The sequence below is a fragment of the Triplophysa rosa genome, linkage group LG8 (genome assembly GCF_024868665.1).
Source record: "Triplophysa rosa linkage group LG8, Trosa_1v2, whole genome shotgun sequence".
NCBI classification, from domain to species: domain Eukaryota; kingdom Metazoa; phylum Chordata; class Actinopteri; order Cypriniformes; family Nemacheilidae; genus Triplophysa; species Triplophysa rosa.
The window spans coordinates 9,338,753-9,360,436 of NC_079897.1; the positions used below are offsets into that span (position 1 = coordinate 9,338,753).

Genomic DNA, 21,684 nt, shown 5'->3' on the forward strand with positions numbered 1-21,684 from the left:
AAATAGTTTAGATTAGGTTATTAAAATGTTATTTTAAGATGAGCAGTGCTGCAACCTTCTCTTTCAACATCATGTTTATTAACATCATTCCAGGAACAAAAAAGTATACAACAGTTACATGTGCAATCAACAGGTATTTTAATTATAAAAGCTTTTTAAAAACTCATTAACATTGAGTTTTAAAACTCATTTATTTTTCAAAATCTTTTTTTATTATGTTATCATGTTTTTGTGTTAGTTAGCTGTACTTTTTTAGTTATCATAGCTTAAATCAAAACAAACCAGCTGCACTTTGATTTATATTAATTGGAATGCTCAATAAAAAAACATGATTTTTAAAAAAAAATTAAAACTTAGTTATCTCATTTTGGAACCAACTCTTCATTTAGATTTGTGACAATGAATTATAACTTGACCACCAAAACGTAACAAACTTTCATATGAACATTTAATCAGTGAGAAATCTTATCTGAATGTGTGTGTGTGGGTGGGTGCGTGCGTAAAAACTAGGGCTGTGGTCCATGGCCTGTCTCTTCATGCTCTATCTGTAAAGTAAATAGATAGATTGTAAATAGATGTTACTAACTTATTTAACACAGGTAAGAAAGTCATAGCATGTGTTTCTAGGTAAGGATGCTAACATTGGCCCATTAACTGACAGTAAGAATGTTCAGATTAACAGTTAAATTGTTAAAAATAATTTGTCAAGTCAAACTATTTTACATTAATTGAGTAAGTATTGTTGAGCAATGCTAATCCATCAATCACATGTGCTTTAAAGTTGATGTTTTTACACTATCAACAACATCCAAATAGACTGATGACGAGGGCTAAGAATCTTGCCCATTTCCCTAAATTAATAAAATATTAAACAAAATAAATAAATGTTGTTTTGAAATGTTAACTGTCATACTTGTAACAATGTATGCACACATTCCATAAACTCTACTTTACAAATAATAATGCAGCCAGGAAAGGGTGAGATGCAGTGAGTTCTTTCCACATTTTTAACATGCATGAAAATAAGTATTTTCCATCACTTTGTTTATCACTCTTGAAATGACCTCTACACTAAATAATCTAACCCTCCTACGTAACAGCAGTCTATTTATTTTGAGGACCATACAGGTTGATCATATGTATATAAATGACAATATGAAACAAGTATAATGTAATTTAGTTGCGGCAGGAGCTGCGCGCTGCCAGTATATGTATAGTCAAACAAAACAATGTTCACAGTTATCAAAGATGCGAGTGCGCATACATTAAAACTTTGTGTTCGGCGAGACGAGGCGCAAGGTATCTGTGGTGTACACCCACAGTCATTGATGTCATTGTTCAGTAGTTAAAGAATCAGCGCAGCGTTTCTCTTTGGTTTGTGACATACTTTATGCAAAACAGTGGCACAAGTCTGCTCAGTGTGGTGTTCTGCAGGTCAGCATCTGTCCAGGCCTCTTGATATCTTCATCTGGGTTTCACTGAAAAAAAGACCAGCAATAACAACCATAGAATTTAAACCCGTTACAAATCCATGCATTCACAAGACTATTCACATAACTGTAACTACGCAACAGAACAAAAATCTATTGTGTGTACAGATTGGAACCAAACTGAACTAATAGCTATTGTTGATGACGCCGCCGTACCGACATGGAACAATAATGTAGGGGATTCATTCCTGCATTTTAAAGGAATAGTTCATCCAAAAATGAACATTTTGTCATCATTTGCTCATCCACCAGTCTTACAAACCTGTATACATTTATTTGTCGTGTTGAACACAAATAAAGATATTTTAATGAAAGTCTGTAACTAAGCCGTTCTGGGTCACCACTGAGTTTAATAGTAGTCTTTTGTCCTACTATGGGAATCAGGGCTCTAGACTAACTTTTTGCACTGGTTGCACTGGTGTGCCTAACTTTTTTTCTTACAGTAGGTGCACCAGCACAAAAGTTAGGTGCACCCAAATTTTCGACCGCATCGCATTTAACACCGCAGTTTTACAAGTTCACGTTTTTTTTAATCGCTGTCCATATAAGTAATATATATAGGGGTCATTGTGTCAAAATGATTGATGGTGACCCTTGACCTTTGCCGGGGAGGGGGGGTTGAATTACTTCCGGACCACCCACGTTGCGAGGGCCCGCCCCCTTTGCGTTGAACTTTGACCGTATCCGCCCCATTGTGAGGGACTTCCCCCTTCCTGTTGAACTTTTGCTCTTTGACAGTATCTGTCCACGTCGTGAGGGCTTGCCCACGTCTGGAGTTGAACTCTTGAACTTTTGCCCGTACAGTTACCGAACATTTTTCTCTCTTTTCCGGAGATCATGTTTGGACATGTTTTAATGAGGTTGACGCGTATCTTATGCGTGAATAAATAAAGCAACGAGTGATTAAATAAAACAATAAATCGGCGAATAAGTGATTAAAGAAAGAATTGGTTATATAAGTGATTAAATAATTAATGAATACGCAAATAAACAAAGCAAGTAATGAATAAGTAAATAAACAAATAAACAAAGCAAGGAATGAATAAGTAATTAAATAAAGCTCTCTCTCTCTCTCTCTCTCTCTCTCTCTATATATATACACTGTATATAGGCTGTGATAAAACTGTGGTAAAACTTACGTTGGTTGAAAGATCACATTCCTGCCGTTATACTGAAAGGACTGTTTCAGACATTCCAGCGTTGCAAACACGCCGACTCGTAAATCGTCGTGACGTTTAAGCGGTGCGTAATTCAGCGTTTTCATCCGGCAGGGCGACAGCGTTGGACGTTTTAATCGGGTATGATTTGTTTTACATCCCTAGCGTGAAAAATTGGCCGGATTACGACCGGTTATTTGTGTAGCTTTACGAGCGAGCGTATTATCTCGACACAGGGATGCGTTGTATAGGATAGGCAGCTGCGGCTTTCGCCCTCGGGCAATGCGTGACCAATTGACCTTTGTGTACCCGAAGCATTCTATGGGGCAAACTATAATCTCGCTATATCTCTAACTAATCAGAAAACAACTTTCCACTAACATTCGGAACATATCCGAGTTTAAAACGAGATGTTAAAACATACCCGCTTTACTCCTCATTATCTGTTTTGTTTAAACGTGTAGCTTGAAAGCAATGCATGATCAATAGCCCCTCTGTTCGTATACAAGATGCCTATTCCATAGAGCAATGGCTCCATCTTTTGGATGTGCAATGTCATGACTTCAGGCATTTAGTCAAACCTATATAACCAGCTCCTCAAGGATTCTGGCTCATTTCCAAAGCTTTTCTGACATACATACATACAGAGATCCCGGGATTATCAGCGATGGAAGACTGCCGTAAGTGATTTTTTTTATCATCAGTGCAGTTGAATGAATGAATCAATCAATCAATCAATGAATACTGATAAGTATTCATAATACTTAAATTATGAATACGTGACTTGTGAGCTGTCAAATGACCATGCCATTCTTTTTAAATAGCCGTAATCTAGCCAAGATGCTGTCGACACCCTAAAAGTGTTTTTATTTTTATTATTATTATTTTTTAATAGAATCTATTGCTTATAACCAGGGGCGCAACTGCACATTTTCTGAAGGGTATGCGAGATCAGTATTGGCGCCCCCCATCGGCCACCCCAATATAGAAAACACACAACAAATAAAAAATCCACAGACAAGTTGTATATTACCTTTGGAGTCATTCTATTTTACATCATGCGAAGGTGACAATCAGATTTGCATCTATAACAGAAGCATAAAGATTTCCTTTTACAGAAACATTCCAACTACTTCACAGTGTAACAGATATATACTTCTGAATAGATAAATAACAATCTGAAAAATAATTAAACAAAGGAGCAAAAAGTAGTAAAAGTACATCAAGTTTATGTTCAGACATACACAATAAATTAGGGCAGAGACTAACGATTATTTTAATAACCATATAATTGGACGATTGTTTTTTTTTATTAATCGGATAACAGGCTAAACAGTTTTTAAATTGATATTTTGCTTATAATAACTAAATAAGACTTCAAATAAGGCTATTTATTGTATTATTTGAAAAGAGAGTTTCACTTATGTAGTCTAGAATTTTGACATTTAAAGCCTTTAACAAAAAAACTTGTCAATTTTAAACAATAAAACTTCTTTAAATACCCCAAAAATAAGTAACAATCGAGTTGTAGCCCATTAGAGATGTGCTGGTGAGGAAATAAATTTATTTTGATCTTTAAAGTTATACATTTAGATTATTCCCTTTCCTTCAACAAAAAGTATTATTAACATTATTTATTATTATCAGAATAAGACGAATAAGACGTATCACATGATATACTCGCGTTGTATTTTTTTGTTCTTTTCCCACTTAGGCCTACTTTAAAACAAATGCTTAGTTTGTGGTTCATTAATATTTAATAAAAACACAACAATAAAATTAGCCTACGTTAAACATACCTTTACTGTGCATTTATAATTAAAATATTATTGAAAAAAACGAAATAAGATGGATAACAGATATTATAACGCAAATAAATAAAAAATCTTTGGATTTTCCCCTTGCTTTAAGCATTTTTAGTTTGTGGTTCACATTTTATGAAAACATCATTAAAGTAAAACAAAGACAAACTCACTTACATTGAACGCTCAAATTATTTTTTATTAACAAACGTTCTTTTGCGCTCTTGTCTCTGTCATCCTGTCAATCACTGCGCTGTTTCAGTGTCCACACGCAATATCTCCGGTGCTCTGTGCTGCGCGCTGTTTGCAGAAGACGCAACTGCTCGCGTTATGTGAAGGACACGGACCTGACGTTCAAACTGCACAGCTCGCGTTGTCATATGGGGAAAACGCGTCCGACGATTAATGAAGAACCCGATAATGCGTGATAGTGGGAGACTTAACAGCTTTAACAACCGTCTCAGACTCTCCCGAATGTAATTATAAAGCTCCTTCACAAACATAGATTTATTTTATAAGCGCCAAAGATGTAGGCCTAGAGGTGACCTGATATTGTATTATAATATGAACTACCTCTCAGGCAACGTTAAATAACTTGTTTTTTACTTGTCAATTTACTTTTCATTTTCATGTTCTGTTCTGCGCTTTGGGAAGTTTCTTTGCTCGATCCATTTGGTCATTTGACTGTGAAAGAGTGATTGGTTGACATAATAACTTGATTAAATAAATTATATATTTATTGAACTCGTTTAAAATGCTAGACAAAAGTGAAACTAAAACGTTTTAGATAATTACTTTTTCGTTATATTTTTTATAACGTTTTATTTAAAAAAAAGTTAAATAATATTTTGGCACAATGGCGCCCCCACTTGTGCGGCGCCCCTATGCACCGCATATACTGCATACCCCATTTTTGCGCCCCTGGGTCCCGCCCAGCTCTTCCTCGTCTCCGCTGACTCCGCATAACTCTCGTCTCGGCTGGTCCCGCCCAGCTCTCCTTCGTCAGCCAGCACGGCATCTCCTGCTTCCGAGAAGGTCCCACCCAGCCTCCCACACCGGCACTCACTTAATCCTTGGTGTTTCGAGTCAGATCCGTGGGCGTGGCTTGTTGGATTTGACTAAATCTTTGGTGTTTCAAGTCTTATGAAACCTTTACCCTAACCCACACCCTAACCCTAACCTTACGCTAACCATCTAAACTACCTATGATTGTTAAAATTGACGAAAAAACACGTTTGGGTGATCACGTCTGACTCGAAACACCAAGGATTTAGTGAGTGCCCTCCCACACCACCCTTCTCTGTCTCTGCCAGTCAATCAGCTCTTGGTCTGCTGGCATCTAGACACCTCAGCACGTCAGCTCCTGGATCTCCAGTTGCCAGCTACCTCGGGGTTGGATGATCCTGCATCTGAGACGTTTTTATAGCTAATGACAAGCTCTACAATATTTTATTGGGTATAAAATATGAGTTTTTGTGAGGGGACCCTATTGTTGAATACAATGGAGGGCCTTGGAGTCAAAAAGGTTGAGAATGTTGAAGTTTTGGATGAGTTAGCAAAAAAAATGCATTAAAAGATATATAATTCTATAAATATGTTAGGGTACCTTCAGGTAAGGGTGAAATCAAGTCTGTTATGAAGGAAAATATTAAAAAAGAATGGCAAGAAAGCAGGGATAAAGAGATGAAGGGTAGATATTTATATAAAATTAAAAAGCAGGTAGAAACCAGTGTTGGGTGTAACTAGTTACTAAGTAATTAGTTACTGTAATTTAATTACTTTTCCCTTGAAAAAGTAAAGTAAGGGATTACTCTATTTTTCTGTAATTTAATTACAGTTACTTCTGATGTAATTAAACTAAATACTGTGTGTAATACAGTATATGTGTGTGCAATAGTGGAATTGACATCAAAATTCAGTCTAAATTTAAAATCTGTGCTTTAATGTATAATTCTCACATTTGTAATACTTTGGTCATTTAATAATACTACTTAATGAAGTTTTATATGATTTATTTGAATGAATTAAGAGTCGTTTCATGTCTATCCTTGAATCACTTAACTAATCAAGGTTGATATAGGATATAGAAAGTAATTAGTAATAAGTAACTAAATACTTTTGGAGAGAGTAATTTGTACTGTAATGTATTTACACTATTGAAAATGTAATTAGTAACTAGTAATTAATTACTTTTCAGAGTAACTTACCCAACACTGGTAGTAACTAGTATATCTTATAGTAAAAGTAGGCTATATCTGGGGGAGAAATAGCAAGGAAGAGGTTATGGTTACTAGGTAGAGACTTGGACATACTGGTCTGAATTCAACATTGGCATTATAGTGGGAAGTCGTGCGAATGGTTTAGTATGTGAATATTGCAAAGTGGAAGAAACAACATGCGTTAATTAATTGTAGGAAGTATATGCAGGAAAGAAGAGTTAGCTCAATATCTATATAGTAAAGGACAGAAAGAGACGGATTTGGGGTATATATTGGTAATTTAAGTTAAAAGGGATGGGTTAGGATAAAGGGAGTTAATGCAATGTTTAAATAACACAGTATTAAGCGATAGAATTTAAATGATAGAGGATTGATTTGGATAGCGAGGTGGTGGTTTGCATGCAGAAGGAGTCAGTTATGTGTAAGCTGGAGGAGCTGAACACGCAACGCCAGGTGGTAAATGAGCCCTGATGACTGTTTTTTAAAAAGGGATACATAATCAGAGTAGGAGTGTTCACTGAACAGTAGGTGGCGGCATGTGCTTAGGACGCCAACCCGCCGTTTAAAAGAAAGAAGAAGACCCGCGCATGCGCAGAGTGAGCGCGCGGAATCGGAGGAGTGTAGTGACGTAAGAGCAGCGTGTAGTAGATAGGTGGTAGCCGGAGAAGTTTGACTATTTTTGTTTTATATTCAAAGTAAAAACAATCATTCACATTCGCGGGTAATATGTGGAATCAAGGTATGTGGGTTAGTCATGTTTTCGTGTATAGTTACATGCGCTGGTTTCGGGCTTCATTTGCTCGAGTGCTGAATGCTCTGTTAATGTTAGTGCACTTGTCATGTCCAATGTAACGTTATGTTTATATGGACTAGAATACTTACAGCAAAACTTTGTATTAGTTATAGCACATGGTTTAAAAATTAGCTTACCTGACTCTGTTGTTTGTTTATTCAGCAATTATAAAAATTATCGAAAGGTATTTGACTTTTTCTACAAAGTATATTAAATCCTTGCGCATTCGGGGAAGGAGTTGTAGTCTTAGTATGATGACATATAAATAGTTTTGATGGAAACAGAAACAGACGTGTATTACATATTATTGACAGGTAAATATGGTGAGGCCAGTATGGCTGGATACACACAGTCTCCAGGAGGATTTGGATCTCCAGCTGCATCCCAGGGAGGTGACAAGAAAGGGGTCAGTCTGCTTCAACTCTTTATAAAGCCTATTAACATGTCATGCTCAGATTTCACTTCAAAGTGTAAATAAAATAAAGCTTATTTTAGAAACATTACATTTTTTGTATTGTGACAGCTTCAAGATGCCATGATATCAACATCTGACATCTAAAAACAATAAGGTTAACCTTGTTAATAAAAACATTTAGCAGATATAGACATTTGTTTTTGTGAGTGAGCCACAACTGTCTTGCATTAGTGATTTATATAAATGTGTATTTAATGTTTTAATCTTCCTCTGTGTGATGTAACTACGGGACAAATGTTACAAATTAGCTCTAGCTACAGCAGGGGTTCTCAAAGTTTACATTCAAAGTTCCAAATATTTCTGATGAATTCTCATCAACGTCAAAAGGTCCGGAATATTTTTTATTGCAAAACTTGTTTTAATAAACATGCTTATAATTTGATATAATAATTCAACTTTACATATGCTATTTTTCATATCAATGATGACTCATCAAGTCCTAGCCTACTTGCATTTTCTCTCCGAACTGTTACATACTGTACACAGTACTGCATTTTTATAAAACTAAATGCCCAAAAACAGATCTCATTTACATATTTTTTGCTTCTGAAATAGTACTTTAATGTAAACTGCAGTCGCTTGAACTGAATTGCTAAAATCTTGAATTATAACTGCAATACACTGTTATGCAGCAGTGAATTATATTATTTTATATATCATGCAGCACAAACGTCTGTCTGTGCAACAAATGTGCATATTTACAGACGAACTACACTCACCTAAAGGATTATTAGGAACACCTGTTCAATTTCTCATTAATGCAATTATCTAATCAACCAATCACATGGCAGTTGCTTCAATGCATTTAGGGGTGTGGTCCTGGTCAAGACAATCTCCTGAACTCCAAACTGAATGTCAGAATGGGAAAGAAAGGTGATTTAAGCAATTTTGAGCGTGGCATGGTTGTTGGTGCCAGACGGGCCGGTCTGAGTATTTCACAATCTGCTCAGTTACTGGGATTTTCACGCACAACCATTTCTAGGGTTTACAAAGAATGGTGTGAAAAGGGAAAAACATCCAGTATGCGGCAGTCCTGTGGGCGAAAATGCCTTGTTGATGCTAGAGGTCAGAGGAGAATGGGCCGACTGATTCAAGCTGATAGAAGAGCAACTTTGACTGAAATAACCACTCGTTACAACCGAGGTATGCAGCAAAGCATTTGTGAAGCCACAACACGCACAACCTTGAGGCAGATGGGCTACAACAGCAGAAGACCCCACCGGGTACCACTCATCTCCACTACAAATAGGAAAAAGAGGCTACAATTTGCACGAGCTCACCAAAATTGGACAGTTGAAGACTGGAAAAATGTTGCCTGGTCTGATGAGTCTCGATTTCTGTTGAGACATTCAAATGGTAGAGTCAGAATTTGGCGTAAACAGAATGAGAACATGGATCCATCATGCCTTGTTACCACTGTGCAGGCTGGTGGTGGTGGTGTAATGGTGTGGGGGATGTTTTCTTGGCACACTTTAGGCCCCTTAGTGCCAATTGGGCATCGTTTAAATGCCACGGCCTACCTGAGCATTGTTTCTGACCATGTCCATCCCTTTATGACCACCATGTACCCATCCTCTAATGGCTACTTCCAGCAGGATAATGCACCATGTCACAAAGCTCGAATCATTTCAAATTGGTTTCTTGAACATGACAATGAGTTCACTGTACTAGAATGGCCCCCACAGTCACCAGATCTCAACCCGATAGAACATCTTTGGGATGTGGTGGAACGGGAGCTTCGTGCCCTGGATGTGCATCCCACAAATCTCCATCAACTGCAAGATGCTATCCTATCAATATGGGCCAACATTTCTAAAGAATGCTTTCAGCACCTTGTTGAATCAATGCCACGTAGAATTAAGGCAGTTCTGAAGGCGAAAGGGGGTCAAACACCGTATTAGTATGGTGTTCCTAATAATCCTTTAGGTGAGTGTATGTTCATGTTCATATGCCCTGACTGTCAGTAGCAGTGTAATTATTGTAATCTTTCATTCACAAGTCTGCTGCGTTTCAGTCAGTTGAATGTGCTGCTAACTCTGCTGGACCGGTTGCTGCACAGAGTAGATGCCGAAAAATACGAGCTGCGTCGGGAAGGCAAAACCTTGCGCTAGCGGGGCGAAACCGGCGACATTTTTCTACTGAATGAAAGATAAGGTTTTTCCAAAATGTCGCTAGTTGCTATGCGCTTTGTCTGACAGAATAAGTCCGTAATAATAACTGGTTCGCGCGTGTGTCTTTGTGTGCCACGGAGGTCTGATGAGAGTGCACTTGAAATATGAAGCGGATGAACGGGAGGGAAGTCGTTCCGGATCCGGACTTTGAGAAGGGCTGAGCTACAGGCCCTGTCCCAAATGGCGCACTCCGGTCTTGAGGACCTCCTCTGAGTCCACACTTGGTGACGTCAGGAAGTGCAGACCTATAGGGCACTAGGCACGAGTCCATAAGGGTACATGGGAGTGCATTTTGGGACAGACTTGAGGTCATCACACCGGAAAAAGCAAGCGGTGCTTTCTAATCACTCTCGCGGTACTTTGTTGTCATTCGCTGATCAGTCTGCGCAGCGCTGCGTGAAGTCGACCACTTGTTGTCCCACTGTTGTTATTTGGGACTGGAGCTGCCGGTTTTTATTGTTCTGTATTTAATATGTTTGTATTTCATATGTTGATATGCCACCCGAGCATTATGCAATAAATACTTATGTTTGTAATGCATTCATTTGTCATGACGTCATGAATGTATATTTATTCATTTGTTTACACTATACTTAATGTGCATAATGTGTTCTTAATATGCATATATGTTGTTATTTAATATTTCTCTATAATACAGAAGCTGTGTTGTTCAGCTTTACAGAGCCCAGAGACAACTAGATATAAATTTAAGAAAATGCACTGCATTAAAAGTTTTTATTCTTGAACAGCTGGCTTAATAGAAAATAAATAAGCAATAATATGAATAAGTAACTAATTAATAAATTAATTTAGAATTTTATCAAAACATATATTTAAAAATGTATCCGTCATGTTTACGTATATGTCTGACATCCACGACACTCCTCCCATCCGTTCTGTGATTGGGCGTTCGCAAGGATTCCTGGGTAGGGGACTTCAGTGGAGTCTCACTCAAGACCGCATCGAGGGCACAAAGGAGGCGCTCGCGAGCAGACTTCTGAGCGCTAAAAAAACAAATGGGACACCCTACAGACTCGTAGACTTGGCGAGAACGCGCAATTTAAGTCCACGAGACCGCAAGTGCGCCATTTGGGACAGGGCCACAGTGTCCTCCACTATTATTGGCACCCTTGGTAAACATGAGCAATAAAGGCTGTAAAAATAAATCTGCATTGTTTCTCATTTTGATATTTTATTTAAACATTTCATTCAAGTAAAACAATTTGAAGTGGGGGGAATATCACATTGTAATTTTTTTCCCTCTGATACACCCTGGCCACAATTATTGGCACCACTAGAAATTCTTATGAGAAAAAATATCTCCCCAAGTATGTTCCCATTAATATTTACATTTTATGAGCACACCAAGGTGACTAGAAACATGATGTTGTCCAGTCATGACTTCTTGTTTAACGGAGAAGTAACACAAAGCCCAAACCCCCGTGATCATTCATAACAATGGGTAAAACCAAAGAATATAGTTCTGATGTAAAGCAAAAGATTGTTGAGTTACACAAAATAGAAAGTGGATTTAAAAGGAAGTGGTTGAAACAAAAATTCACATTTCCAACATCAGGGCAATAATTAAGAAGTTTTAATGGACTGGAGATGTTGCAGATCTGCCTGAAAGAGAATGTATGTCTATGTTGTCTTAATGCACATTGGGTCTCATTCACTAAGCATGCGTACGCACAAATTTGTGCGTGAAACCTGTGTACGAACTAGGGATGTAACGATTCGCTCAGCTCGCGATACGATTCTGATCTCACGATGCGATTTATTCACGATTTACTCACGATTTATTTTTACAAAATGAGTTGAAACAAATTAGAAATGAACAACTTCCCTTGCATTATTTCTTAAATGTTTCGCGTTTCTTTGTATAATAAAATTGTTTTATTTCAAATAACAAAACTAAACTGCAATTTTATAACAAATTAATAATAGAAAAAGTCTCTTTAATATAAACAAACTAATACTGTCTGTGCTTTTCTTAGATTTTTTTGCATTTAAGAAATATCAGCATGTCTACGTTTAGGTTTGCAGTGAACCCCTGCTGTTCAAAAAATGTATTGCGATTCAGTTCATACCTCAACCGATTTGAATCGTCACACATTATAATCGATTTTCAACCGGGTCACGGTGAATCATTACATCAAACGCTTTCACAAACAAATCATGATTCACTAAAACTTTCGTACTAAAATGTATTCTAAATATAAGAGAAAAGATCACCAGTCTCTTTCTATCCTTCTCTCTCTCTCTCCCTCCCTCTCTCTTTCTCTCTCTCTAAGACAAAATGACAAAATGCATGTTTCAGCTTAATTTTATATATATATATATTCAATCGATTAAAAAAAATTAATCGGATTAATCACACTTTTTTTCTGTGATTAATCAGATTAATCGACAAAAATTATATTTTAAAATATACTTTTACATTTTAATAATTTCACATTTAATCTTCAAATTGATGTAGAAACAACATATTTCTTTAACAGCATCATTTTATGAAAGCTAACATTTTGATATTAGTATTGTAACTGATGTCTCTATTAAATTGATTATTTTAACATTAATTATAGCCATTCAACAGTATAATTGAGAGCTCATGTAGGAAATTGAAGGACACTTTACAGTCTTTAATGCTAAATTATAAAATTAAATGCAGAAGAATTCTCATTAAAGCTATAAAATCACTTTGATTTCTTCTTTTATTTTGTTCTTTGATTAACATTAGTGACAGGAGTCACAGCAGCACGTTTAAGAACGCGGCCCCTTTAAGAGCTGTCTTAGTACGCAGATCTGACCGTCACCGCACTCCCATTTTCACAACTCTTTGCATTCATTTAAGATTTTGTTTTACACTTTGAAGTCTGTGCTTAAGAAAATGCTAGACAAAACGGGCTTTCTGACATAATCTTGTGTGGTTTTATCCATTCAAGCACGAAAGAGAACTTAACACGGATGCGCTGTCTGACAGAGATTCACCGACGCAGCCTTCAGCCCGTGACTGTTTACACCAGACTGGACCTCTCGTTGCGTTTTGCCGCGTCCCACAGTTTAGAAGCTGTCTATCTTCATTGAACGCGTCAAAGCAACTGTTTAAAATCGCGCTTAAGTGGTTTAAAAGCCTGTACACGAATAAGAGCGTGATTACACATTAATGTAACGCTAGACAAAGGATGTCAAAACAAACGGATGCTGCGTTAATTGCGATAAATATTTTCTCACGCGTTAATTTGAAAAAATTAATCGCATGCGTTAACGCGTTAACGTTGACAGCCCTAATATATATATAATATATATTAGTGTTGTCAAAAATATCGATATTTCGATACGTATCGATACTGAAAAATCTGAAACGGTTCCAATACGCATGTCCCACGTATCGATATAAGCTGCGCGTTCTCGCTCACTCTCTTTTTTCCGACAGTGAGTTGACACACACTGCACGTGAACGCTGTGTCAACAGAGCCCCGCATCCTCTCACAGACTTGACTCTTTTGAGGCAGTTAAAAAGTGTTAATGTTAGAAAGATGGTCAGTGCGGAGTCTCTGCAACAGTTCTTGCATTTAAAGTTTGCGTTTCTGTCTATATGTGCGCTGATCAATGATTAAATGTGAATAAAAGCCAATTAAAAATTTGTAATCATATAAATGTAGGCTATTAACTAACATTAACGAACAAAGAATGAGCAATACATTTGTTCAAGTTTTTTAATCTCTTTTAAATGTTAGTTAAAAAATACAACTATTTATGTAAGCTCTGGTCCATTAATACTGATAAATACAACTTTGATTTTAAATAATAAATGTATTAGTAAAATGAACATTAGATTAACAATTAATAAATAATGTAAAAATATACCTCATTGTCTAATCTTGTTCAATTTAACTTTAAATAAAATGTAAAAATTTAGGGCCTTATTGTTATGGAAGTTTTTTCCCGAGGTATCGAAAATGGTATCGAATATCGATATTTTTTTAGGTATTGAATCGAAGTTAGAAATTCCAGTATCGTGACAACACTAATATATATATATATATATATATATATATGTGTATGTGTGTGTATATAATTACGCATATATGTATATTCAATTTTAAAATGATTTCATCATATACAGTGAAAGAATAAGAAAAGCTGCGTTAGACTATAGCTCGAGCTGCAATGTTTCTCTGAGTAACAGCGCTTTTACAGCCGGCTAATGAGAACTCTTTAAACTGCGTGTCTGTATAAAAGGTGTTTTATTGTGTATGAACTGACTTTGAGGACTGTGCATTTGGAATTATTTGCGAGAGCGCGACTGTAGACATCGTCACATGAGGTTGCCTGGAGTAACTTTGACTTAAGTGACGACTGGTGGTAAAGGAAAGGTTAGGCAGAAAGGCCTAATATGGAGATGGACTGGGTGTGTTTTATGCAAATTACTAAACTCGTGCATGCGGCCGCTCATTTAGAATGCTCCAAATTCACTAACATTAGGACGAGGTTAAGAACAAATTCATGTGCGTACGCACGTGTTGTGAATTAGGCAGAAAGTTTTCGTGGGAGGTTCAAATGTGCGTATAAATACAAAAAATCTATGCAATTATTAGTGAATGAGACCCATTGTCTTTTTGGCTGCAATAACACGAGATAGGTTTGGTGCACACAGGGATAAAAAATACCCCATGTCCACAGTTAAATATACCACCAGATCTTCATTGTTGTGGACCTACTTTTATACCAGAGGTTCTGGACATCTTGATCAGATACACGGATCATGTATTATATCAAATACCAACAAATAAAAAAATCAAAACCTGACTTGCTCTTAGTATAATAGTAATATTATAATGGGGTTGTGGCTAGATCTTCCATCAGGACATTGGTTCAAAACAAACATCCAAATCAACAAAAAATGGGTCACTGAACACAAAATCAAGACCCTGCAATAGCCATCCCAGTTCCCTGACCTGAACCCCATAGAAAATGAGTAGGATGAACTTAAGAAGACGGGGGACCAATATTTGAAGGATCTGGAGAAATTCTTTCTGGAGGAATGGACTTGGATGACTCTCAATGTATTCTCAAACCTCAACAGACTGAAAAGAAAACACTCAGAGCTGTTTTTCTTATAAATTGAAGTTGCGGAGTGTATTAAAGGTGTCCTGAACTGGGCTTGTTTATTGTTTTATACTGTTGTATGAGGTCTACTTATGACATTTGCCTGGTTTTTACATCCGAAAACATCAAAATCAATAAGTAATAGGCTGTTTTCTACCCGGGTTTTGAGGCAGTCTCGTGAAACGCTCTGTTTAAATGGGCGTGCCGCATTGAAGACTTGGAAGTAAACGCCCACTGCTATGATTGGATAGAAGTTTGCCTAGTAAACTTAGTTGGAGCCTTCTGTGAATTTGGTTAGACACGTAACGTTAGGTTACACATTATCAGGACATATCAAGCGATCTCTAACAAAGCAATAGTGACGCATAGTACAAATATGTTTTACTCACATAAGATTGCTGTGCTATTCCTATCGGATCCAATATTGACTGCACAGCATTGCTTTTTAATTTGTTCACAAATGGTGGACAAAACTGGTTGCCTGTTCTTCACAGAAAAAACAAGCAAATAAAGACGAGACAAAAACAAACCTTAAAATGCTAATTGTTTATATAATTTAGAAGACCAAAAATTCTCAAAATCTGCAACAGACCATTTATTAAGACCTAAGTGCCGAGGTTTTTGGATCTAAGACCAACCGACAAGCATAAAAGCACTTATTAATAACAAACATGGCAACACAGCAAAAGAGCGCTGTGTGATGGAGCCTTGCGAGCATAAACACAGTACAGCGCATATCAGCAGTTTAGTTTAAACTGACGGACAAAACAAATCTTTAGCAGAAAAATATGTCACTATGGTTACCAGTTTGTCGATCATCACAAATGCGGGAGTGTGTACTATGTGTGGCTAAAGTCATTCGCGGACCAGTGGGCGGGGCTAGAGAAGTAGTCGTTGATATTCTGTGGAGGCGGTGTTCAACCTATAGATAGTGCATTCCAGGACCTGCCGTTCGCTGAGCCTGGTGTCAATAACAGTTGTAATTTCAGTAACAATGGCGTTTTCAGTTCTGACACTTACAGGATGTTCGCTTGAATACGATTCCCTCTTATACAACAACATTTTGGGTTAAAATTGTGGTTTTAATTCATGGCTCCTTTAAATACAAGGGTGCTATTGTGGCCAACATGTATGGAACTTTTTTTAAATTGTGATATTCCCCCTACTTCAAATTGTTTTCCTTCAATGAAACGTTGGAATTTTGTAGGTTTTTTAAATAAAAGATCAAAACGAGAAACAACGCATATTTATTTTTACAGCCTTCTTTGATCATATTTACCAAGGGTGCCAATAATAGTGGACGGCACTGTATATAGCACTGTGATAGATAAAACAGAGCAATACAATCCAAGTATCAATGTATTTTGTATAAATCCCTATATAAATAATCTAAGTTGTCAAAAAAGGCTATTAAATAGGTAGGGACAGTATATTCCAAAACAAGTATAAAATGTGATCCAGATCTATTTGTGGCACTCTGTGAGATTTGCTAAATTGGGACACTTTTTGACATTTAGATGAGACTGATAAAAAGTGTCCCAACTTACCGGAATTAATGCTTTGTAGTTCTCTAATACTGATTTATAATGTGGTATTTTGTGAGTGATATTTAAGTCTTAAGTGAAATGTTTGTGTGTGCAGAGAACACGAGCACAGCAGATTGTTCCCTGTACAGTGTCTCAGCTGATGTCTGCTGTACAGGCAGAGGATGTCTTCAAAGTGGGAGAGGTCGAGATTGCGCAGGTGAGTCTGACCCTGTGTCTCAATCAGCTGAGCTCCCTAGCTCCTTAGGTCATGACTCTGTATCATGTACACAGGTTCAGGCACTAGTATGGACCCTGACTCGCTTCACATTGGGACACTGATGGCTTATTTTCCTGTGACGTGACTGAGTATGATCCATCCGTCTGCGTTCCTGCGCCATCCGCATGATGCAATTTTCGTCATCAGAAGGGTCCGCGGTCGTCTGCACACCCTGTTGGGATGCAGGCCATTTTTTGAGACCGCGCGGACGTGCAGCGTACAACAGCGCATGCGCGAAAAAGCTGCACTAGTCCACTGGGTAGGGCTGAACGATTAATTGAAATTGAATCGCAATCGTGATGTGAGACATTGCGATTTGCTAATCGCAAGAGGCTGCGATGTGAAAAATAGGAAACGCGTCTGTTCCAAGCCCGCTTTGAGTGGCATTCTTGCTAACCAACTGAGTGAGCGCACCTCCGTTATGCCTAATCAGCCAACTGCATAAACGTCCGTCATTAAAAAAACAAACATACAGAAGGCAGGAGAGAGACAGTGTGTGTTATTATGGGATCTGCAGAGTCAGATCGATCATATTAGGCAAATAAATACTAAAGAACCGTCCAATTCAGAAGACCGCACACACAGCCTGTGTCATACTCGCGCGACTCTTCCCCGCGTTGTGCGTCTCGCGGACGAGCCGTTTAAACTTGACGCGCACACACAGCCTGTCATACTCGCGCGTCTCTGCCCCGCGTTGCGCGTCTCGCGGACGAGCCGTTTAAACTTGACGCGCACACACAGCCTGTCATACTCGCGCGTCTCTGCCCCGCGTTGCGTGTCTCGTGGACGAGCCGTTTAAACTTGACGCGCATACACAGCCTGTTTCGTAATGACGTTTATAGTACTTGAGTCCAGCTCGGGCATCTGGCAATATGGACGAGGCTTGACGCACACGCGCACCCTGTGTAAACTCACGCCTAGCTCCGCGTTTCGAACAAATGTAAATTCTATCTAACTGTTTTGCTAATTTCACTAAGATGAAATTAAACATTCAGCACATTTTTTACTTGTTTTAAAAAATCCCACATACTTAAACAATAATAAATCAGCCTATGTAAACTATGAACTATTTTAATAATTCACTAACACAATAGAAAATGTTATGGATTTAAGGGTTACAATGGGAGTTGTATTTGTTTTAATGGAAACTATAATAGTGTACACTGGTATTTGGATTCTACAGTATGTGTTTTGCGCATGAGCCGCACTGACGTGCATGACCTTGAACTCGATCATCCTTAAGTTATTTTGAGTAAATTGTTATCGACAATTAATTGATCCTCGCTTAATCATTAACATCCCTCTGTGGTGAGCAAGATTTGTGTGAATCTAGCAAACGCTGCTTTGTTTATTTTTATGACTGCCTGCGAGTGAAGAGAGTGCATTGCACCTCATTCGCGTTGCGACTGTATCGCTCTCTATTTCAGCGTGCTTGCCGCGCGTCTATATTTTAACCATAGCCGCGGCTGAATAGCGCGTTGCACCACATGCGCGCTGCGATTGCACCTGTCAGCGCGCTTCTCTCGCGTCTGCATTTAAAATAATGCATTTGTACATTGACCTGTTGTACAATGGCCTCAGGCTTGACAGAACGTGGCACTGTGGAAACTTTAGTGTTTTGCCTGTTTTGTGTGGATGATGCTGCGCAGTGTCAGGTATTGTGTGTGCTAACATTAAAGTTGTCATGAACTGGGCCTGTTTATTGTTTAATACTGTTGTATGAGGTCTACTTATGACGTTCGTGTAGTCTTTACATTCAAAAACATCAAAATCAATAAGTAATAGGCTATTTTCTACCCGGGTTTTGAGGCCGGCTCAACAAACGCTCGGTTTTAATGGGCGTGGCGCATTGAAGACTTTGAAGTAAAAGCCCACTGCTATGATTGGATAGCAGTTTGCGTAGTAAGCTTAGTTGGAACCTTCTAAGAATTTGGTTAGAGACGTAACGTTAAATTACACAATTGCCCTACTCGCACACGATTAGTATTATCGGGGGACCTCGTGTGATTTATAAATTACCTCCCCACATCTGTATTTCATGTGGCGCATTCACACGGGATATATGAAGCCTGTGATTTTACTCAAATTTACTGACTTATTTCCCGGATGTGATGGCAAGGCTTTGCATATAATTTGTATAGCCTATAGTTGTATGGTATTTAATATGGGTGTAACCGTTCAAATTACTCACGGTTCGATTTGTGTCACGGTTTTATGGTCACGGTTTCAGTTCGGTTTTGCTATGTTCAGGGAAAAGGGACTAGTACTGACAAATAAAAATAAGAACAAATAATCAAGCTACAAGTAACAGCACCAATAAAACAACAGAGCAAAGCAGAAAATAAAACAAGATACTGTATATATACTTTTTAAGGTATAGAAATGGATTAAAGTAATCAAATAAAACATAACATTGCATATGTACAAATTAAATAAAGATGAATCATAATTGAAGTTAAAGAAGCTATTGAGTCACAAGCAGTGAGTGATTTCCTTGACTTTTAACAGACAGCAGGAATATGCTGCTGTCGCTTTAAGAGGAATGCAACAGATCCAGTACACTGATACTGTACACATGCATTGTTTTTCGTCTGTTTCGTCCGTTCACTTAGACATAACCTACTATGTTTGTTAAAATACTCGACAAGAAGGGCATGTTGACCTACTTCGTGTGTGAATTTGTCCATTTAAGCGCAAGACTTCAAAGACAACTCAATTAGCGCCATGTCTGAGACTTTCCTTGTGTGCGCTTCGGATCTTCTCACAGCACGCAAGCAAGTTTTCTTGTGCATCATCTTGCACTTACATGTTTAAATTGGCAAGGCTTGAATGAGTTTAGTTTAAACTCATTAAACTTTTAGTTTTAGTCTCACCTGCACTCGTGCGCTCACAACACCCGGGTGATGAAAGCATAAATGACTGTACAGCATACGTCAATCCTATTGATATTTGTCTACGTTATTTGATTTGTTGTAGGTATTAAATGTGTATCCATCGACAATGGACATTAGCTGAACTTTGTCAGTCTGTTTTACGCATTATTATTTTTAACGAACCATATTATAAATGCGTCGTCAGATTTAAGATGAGCCGAACCGTTGGTTGAGAACCGTGCGGTTCAAATTTTTACAGAGAGCCGTTACACTCCTAGTATTTAATGATATCCTTCCCTGTCAGAATTTGACAGAAGATCACCATGATCAAGGGTCTCAAATGTTACGAGAGTTTCCATGATAAATAAACAAACCGGAGACTCCCGGTAACTTATGGATATGACCCAGCACCCGAAATAATACCAAAACACTTCAAAACGGCCTCCATTATTCTCAAACGTCTGATAAAACCTTGAAAAATGATATATGAGCCGCCAAATCACAGAGATGCCAATTCGCACGGGACTAATATTATCACAGGACCTCTGTGTTCTTCAAAATAGTAACGCAAATATGGTTTACTCACATAATATTGCTGCGCTATTCCTGTCCGATCCAATATTGACGGCACAGCACTGCTTTTTAATTTAAGGCTCTCCTCAAATCCAGCGTCAAACTGTGCCTTGTTCACAAAGGAATCCGCTGGTGAAATGAGAACAAACGCTCAATGTTTTACCCACGTGAGCTGGAACGTGTTTAAAAATAAACTTCAACCACGCATTACTAATGTCGGAATCCAAAGGAAGGTTATGCAACGACTGTGTTCTTCCACAACCAGGCACTGATTGCACAATATTTTGCGATCTTTAACGGCATGTTTATTGCTTGCTCGCTCTATCTGGTTCCGCGCAACTTGTGTTACTTCAGTACTGTCATGCGCGAACCAGTGGGTGGGGCTAGAGAAGTAGTTGTTGATATTCTTCTGTGGAGGCGGTGTTCAACCTATAGATAGGTGCATTCCAGGACCTGGCGTTCGCTGGGCCTGGTGTCAATAACCGTTGTAATTTCGGTAACAAGGGCGTTTTCAGTTCTGATACTTACAGGATGTTTGCTTGTAGGGATGTAACGATTCACTCATCTCACGATGCGATACGATGCACGATACTTCTCACGATACGATTTGTCACGAATAACGATTACTTTTTTACCAAAATGAGTTGACAAATTAGAAATGAAGTGCCCAGTGCCCTTTTATTATTTCTCAAAAAAATGCACATTTCTTTGTAAAATAAAAAATGTCTTGTCAAATAACAAAAAAAATAAAAAAAAATCCAAAATTAAATAAAAATTGAATAATACATTACAAATTAAAAGAAGTCTCTTCTCTTTAACAAAGACTTTTCTTAAAGAGTACATTCCTCGAGATCATAAAAAATACATTTCATGAAGTGTTTAATTTTGCCGTGTTTGAATGTAAGCAATCTGCCAAGTTGTAAATCCGAAGGTGAACGAATAACAAAGTTATTAGCTTATAAAAAAGGTAATCGACTCTGAATCACACGAACAAGACATGACCTGTCCGAATCTTTAACCACAATGTATCTACGTCACTAGAAATAATCACCGCCTAGGACTGACTGCGAAAACTTAACTCTCTCCTCCGCAAACACTGTACTAGCTCGTTCGTGACGTGTGCATCATGTCTAAGAGAAGCTGTGTTCTATGTAGTGAAACTAAGTCGGTCTTATTTTCACTACCAAAGGAAGAACTTCTGAGGAAAAAATGGTTA

The 21,684-nt window shown here is 37.9% G+C and overlaps 1 protein-coding gene and 1 long non-coding RNA gene across 3 annotated transcripts in view; one reads left to right on the forward strand and one right to left on the reverse strand.

Moving 5' to 3' along the window:
* The window catches only part of LOC130558677 (uncharacterized), a 9,874-nt gene extending 4,371 nt beyond the window's left edge, over positions 1-5,503 (reverse strand). Inside the window, exons 1-3 of one of the 2 annotated variants that reach the window (XR_008963471.1) lie at positions 5,356-5,503; positions 3,681-3,732; positions 1,388-1,468 (exon numbers count right to left, since the gene is read on the reverse strand). This is a non-coding gene — a long non-coding RNA (uncharacterized LOC130558677). Of the gene's footprint in view, positions 1-1,387; positions 1,479-3,680; positions 3,733-5,355 lie in introns of both variants that reach the window. The other variant, XR_008963470.1, reaches the window with a different exon arrangement.
* Positions 5,504-7,249: 1,746 nt separating this feature from the next.
* Positions 7,250-21,684, forward strand: part of rpa2 (replication protein A2) — a 50,321-nt gene continuing 35,886 nt past the window's right edge. The window contains exons 1-3 of the mRNA XM_057341234.1: positions 7,250-7,407; positions 7,776-7,867; positions 16,861-16,962. Coding sequence (XP_057197217.1) covers positions 7,395-7,407; positions 7,776-7,867; positions 16,861-16,962 — 207 coding nt within the window. The 5' untranslated portion in view covers positions 7,250-7,394. The remainder of the gene's footprint in view (positions 7,408-7,775; positions 7,868-16,860; positions 16,963-21,684) is intronic.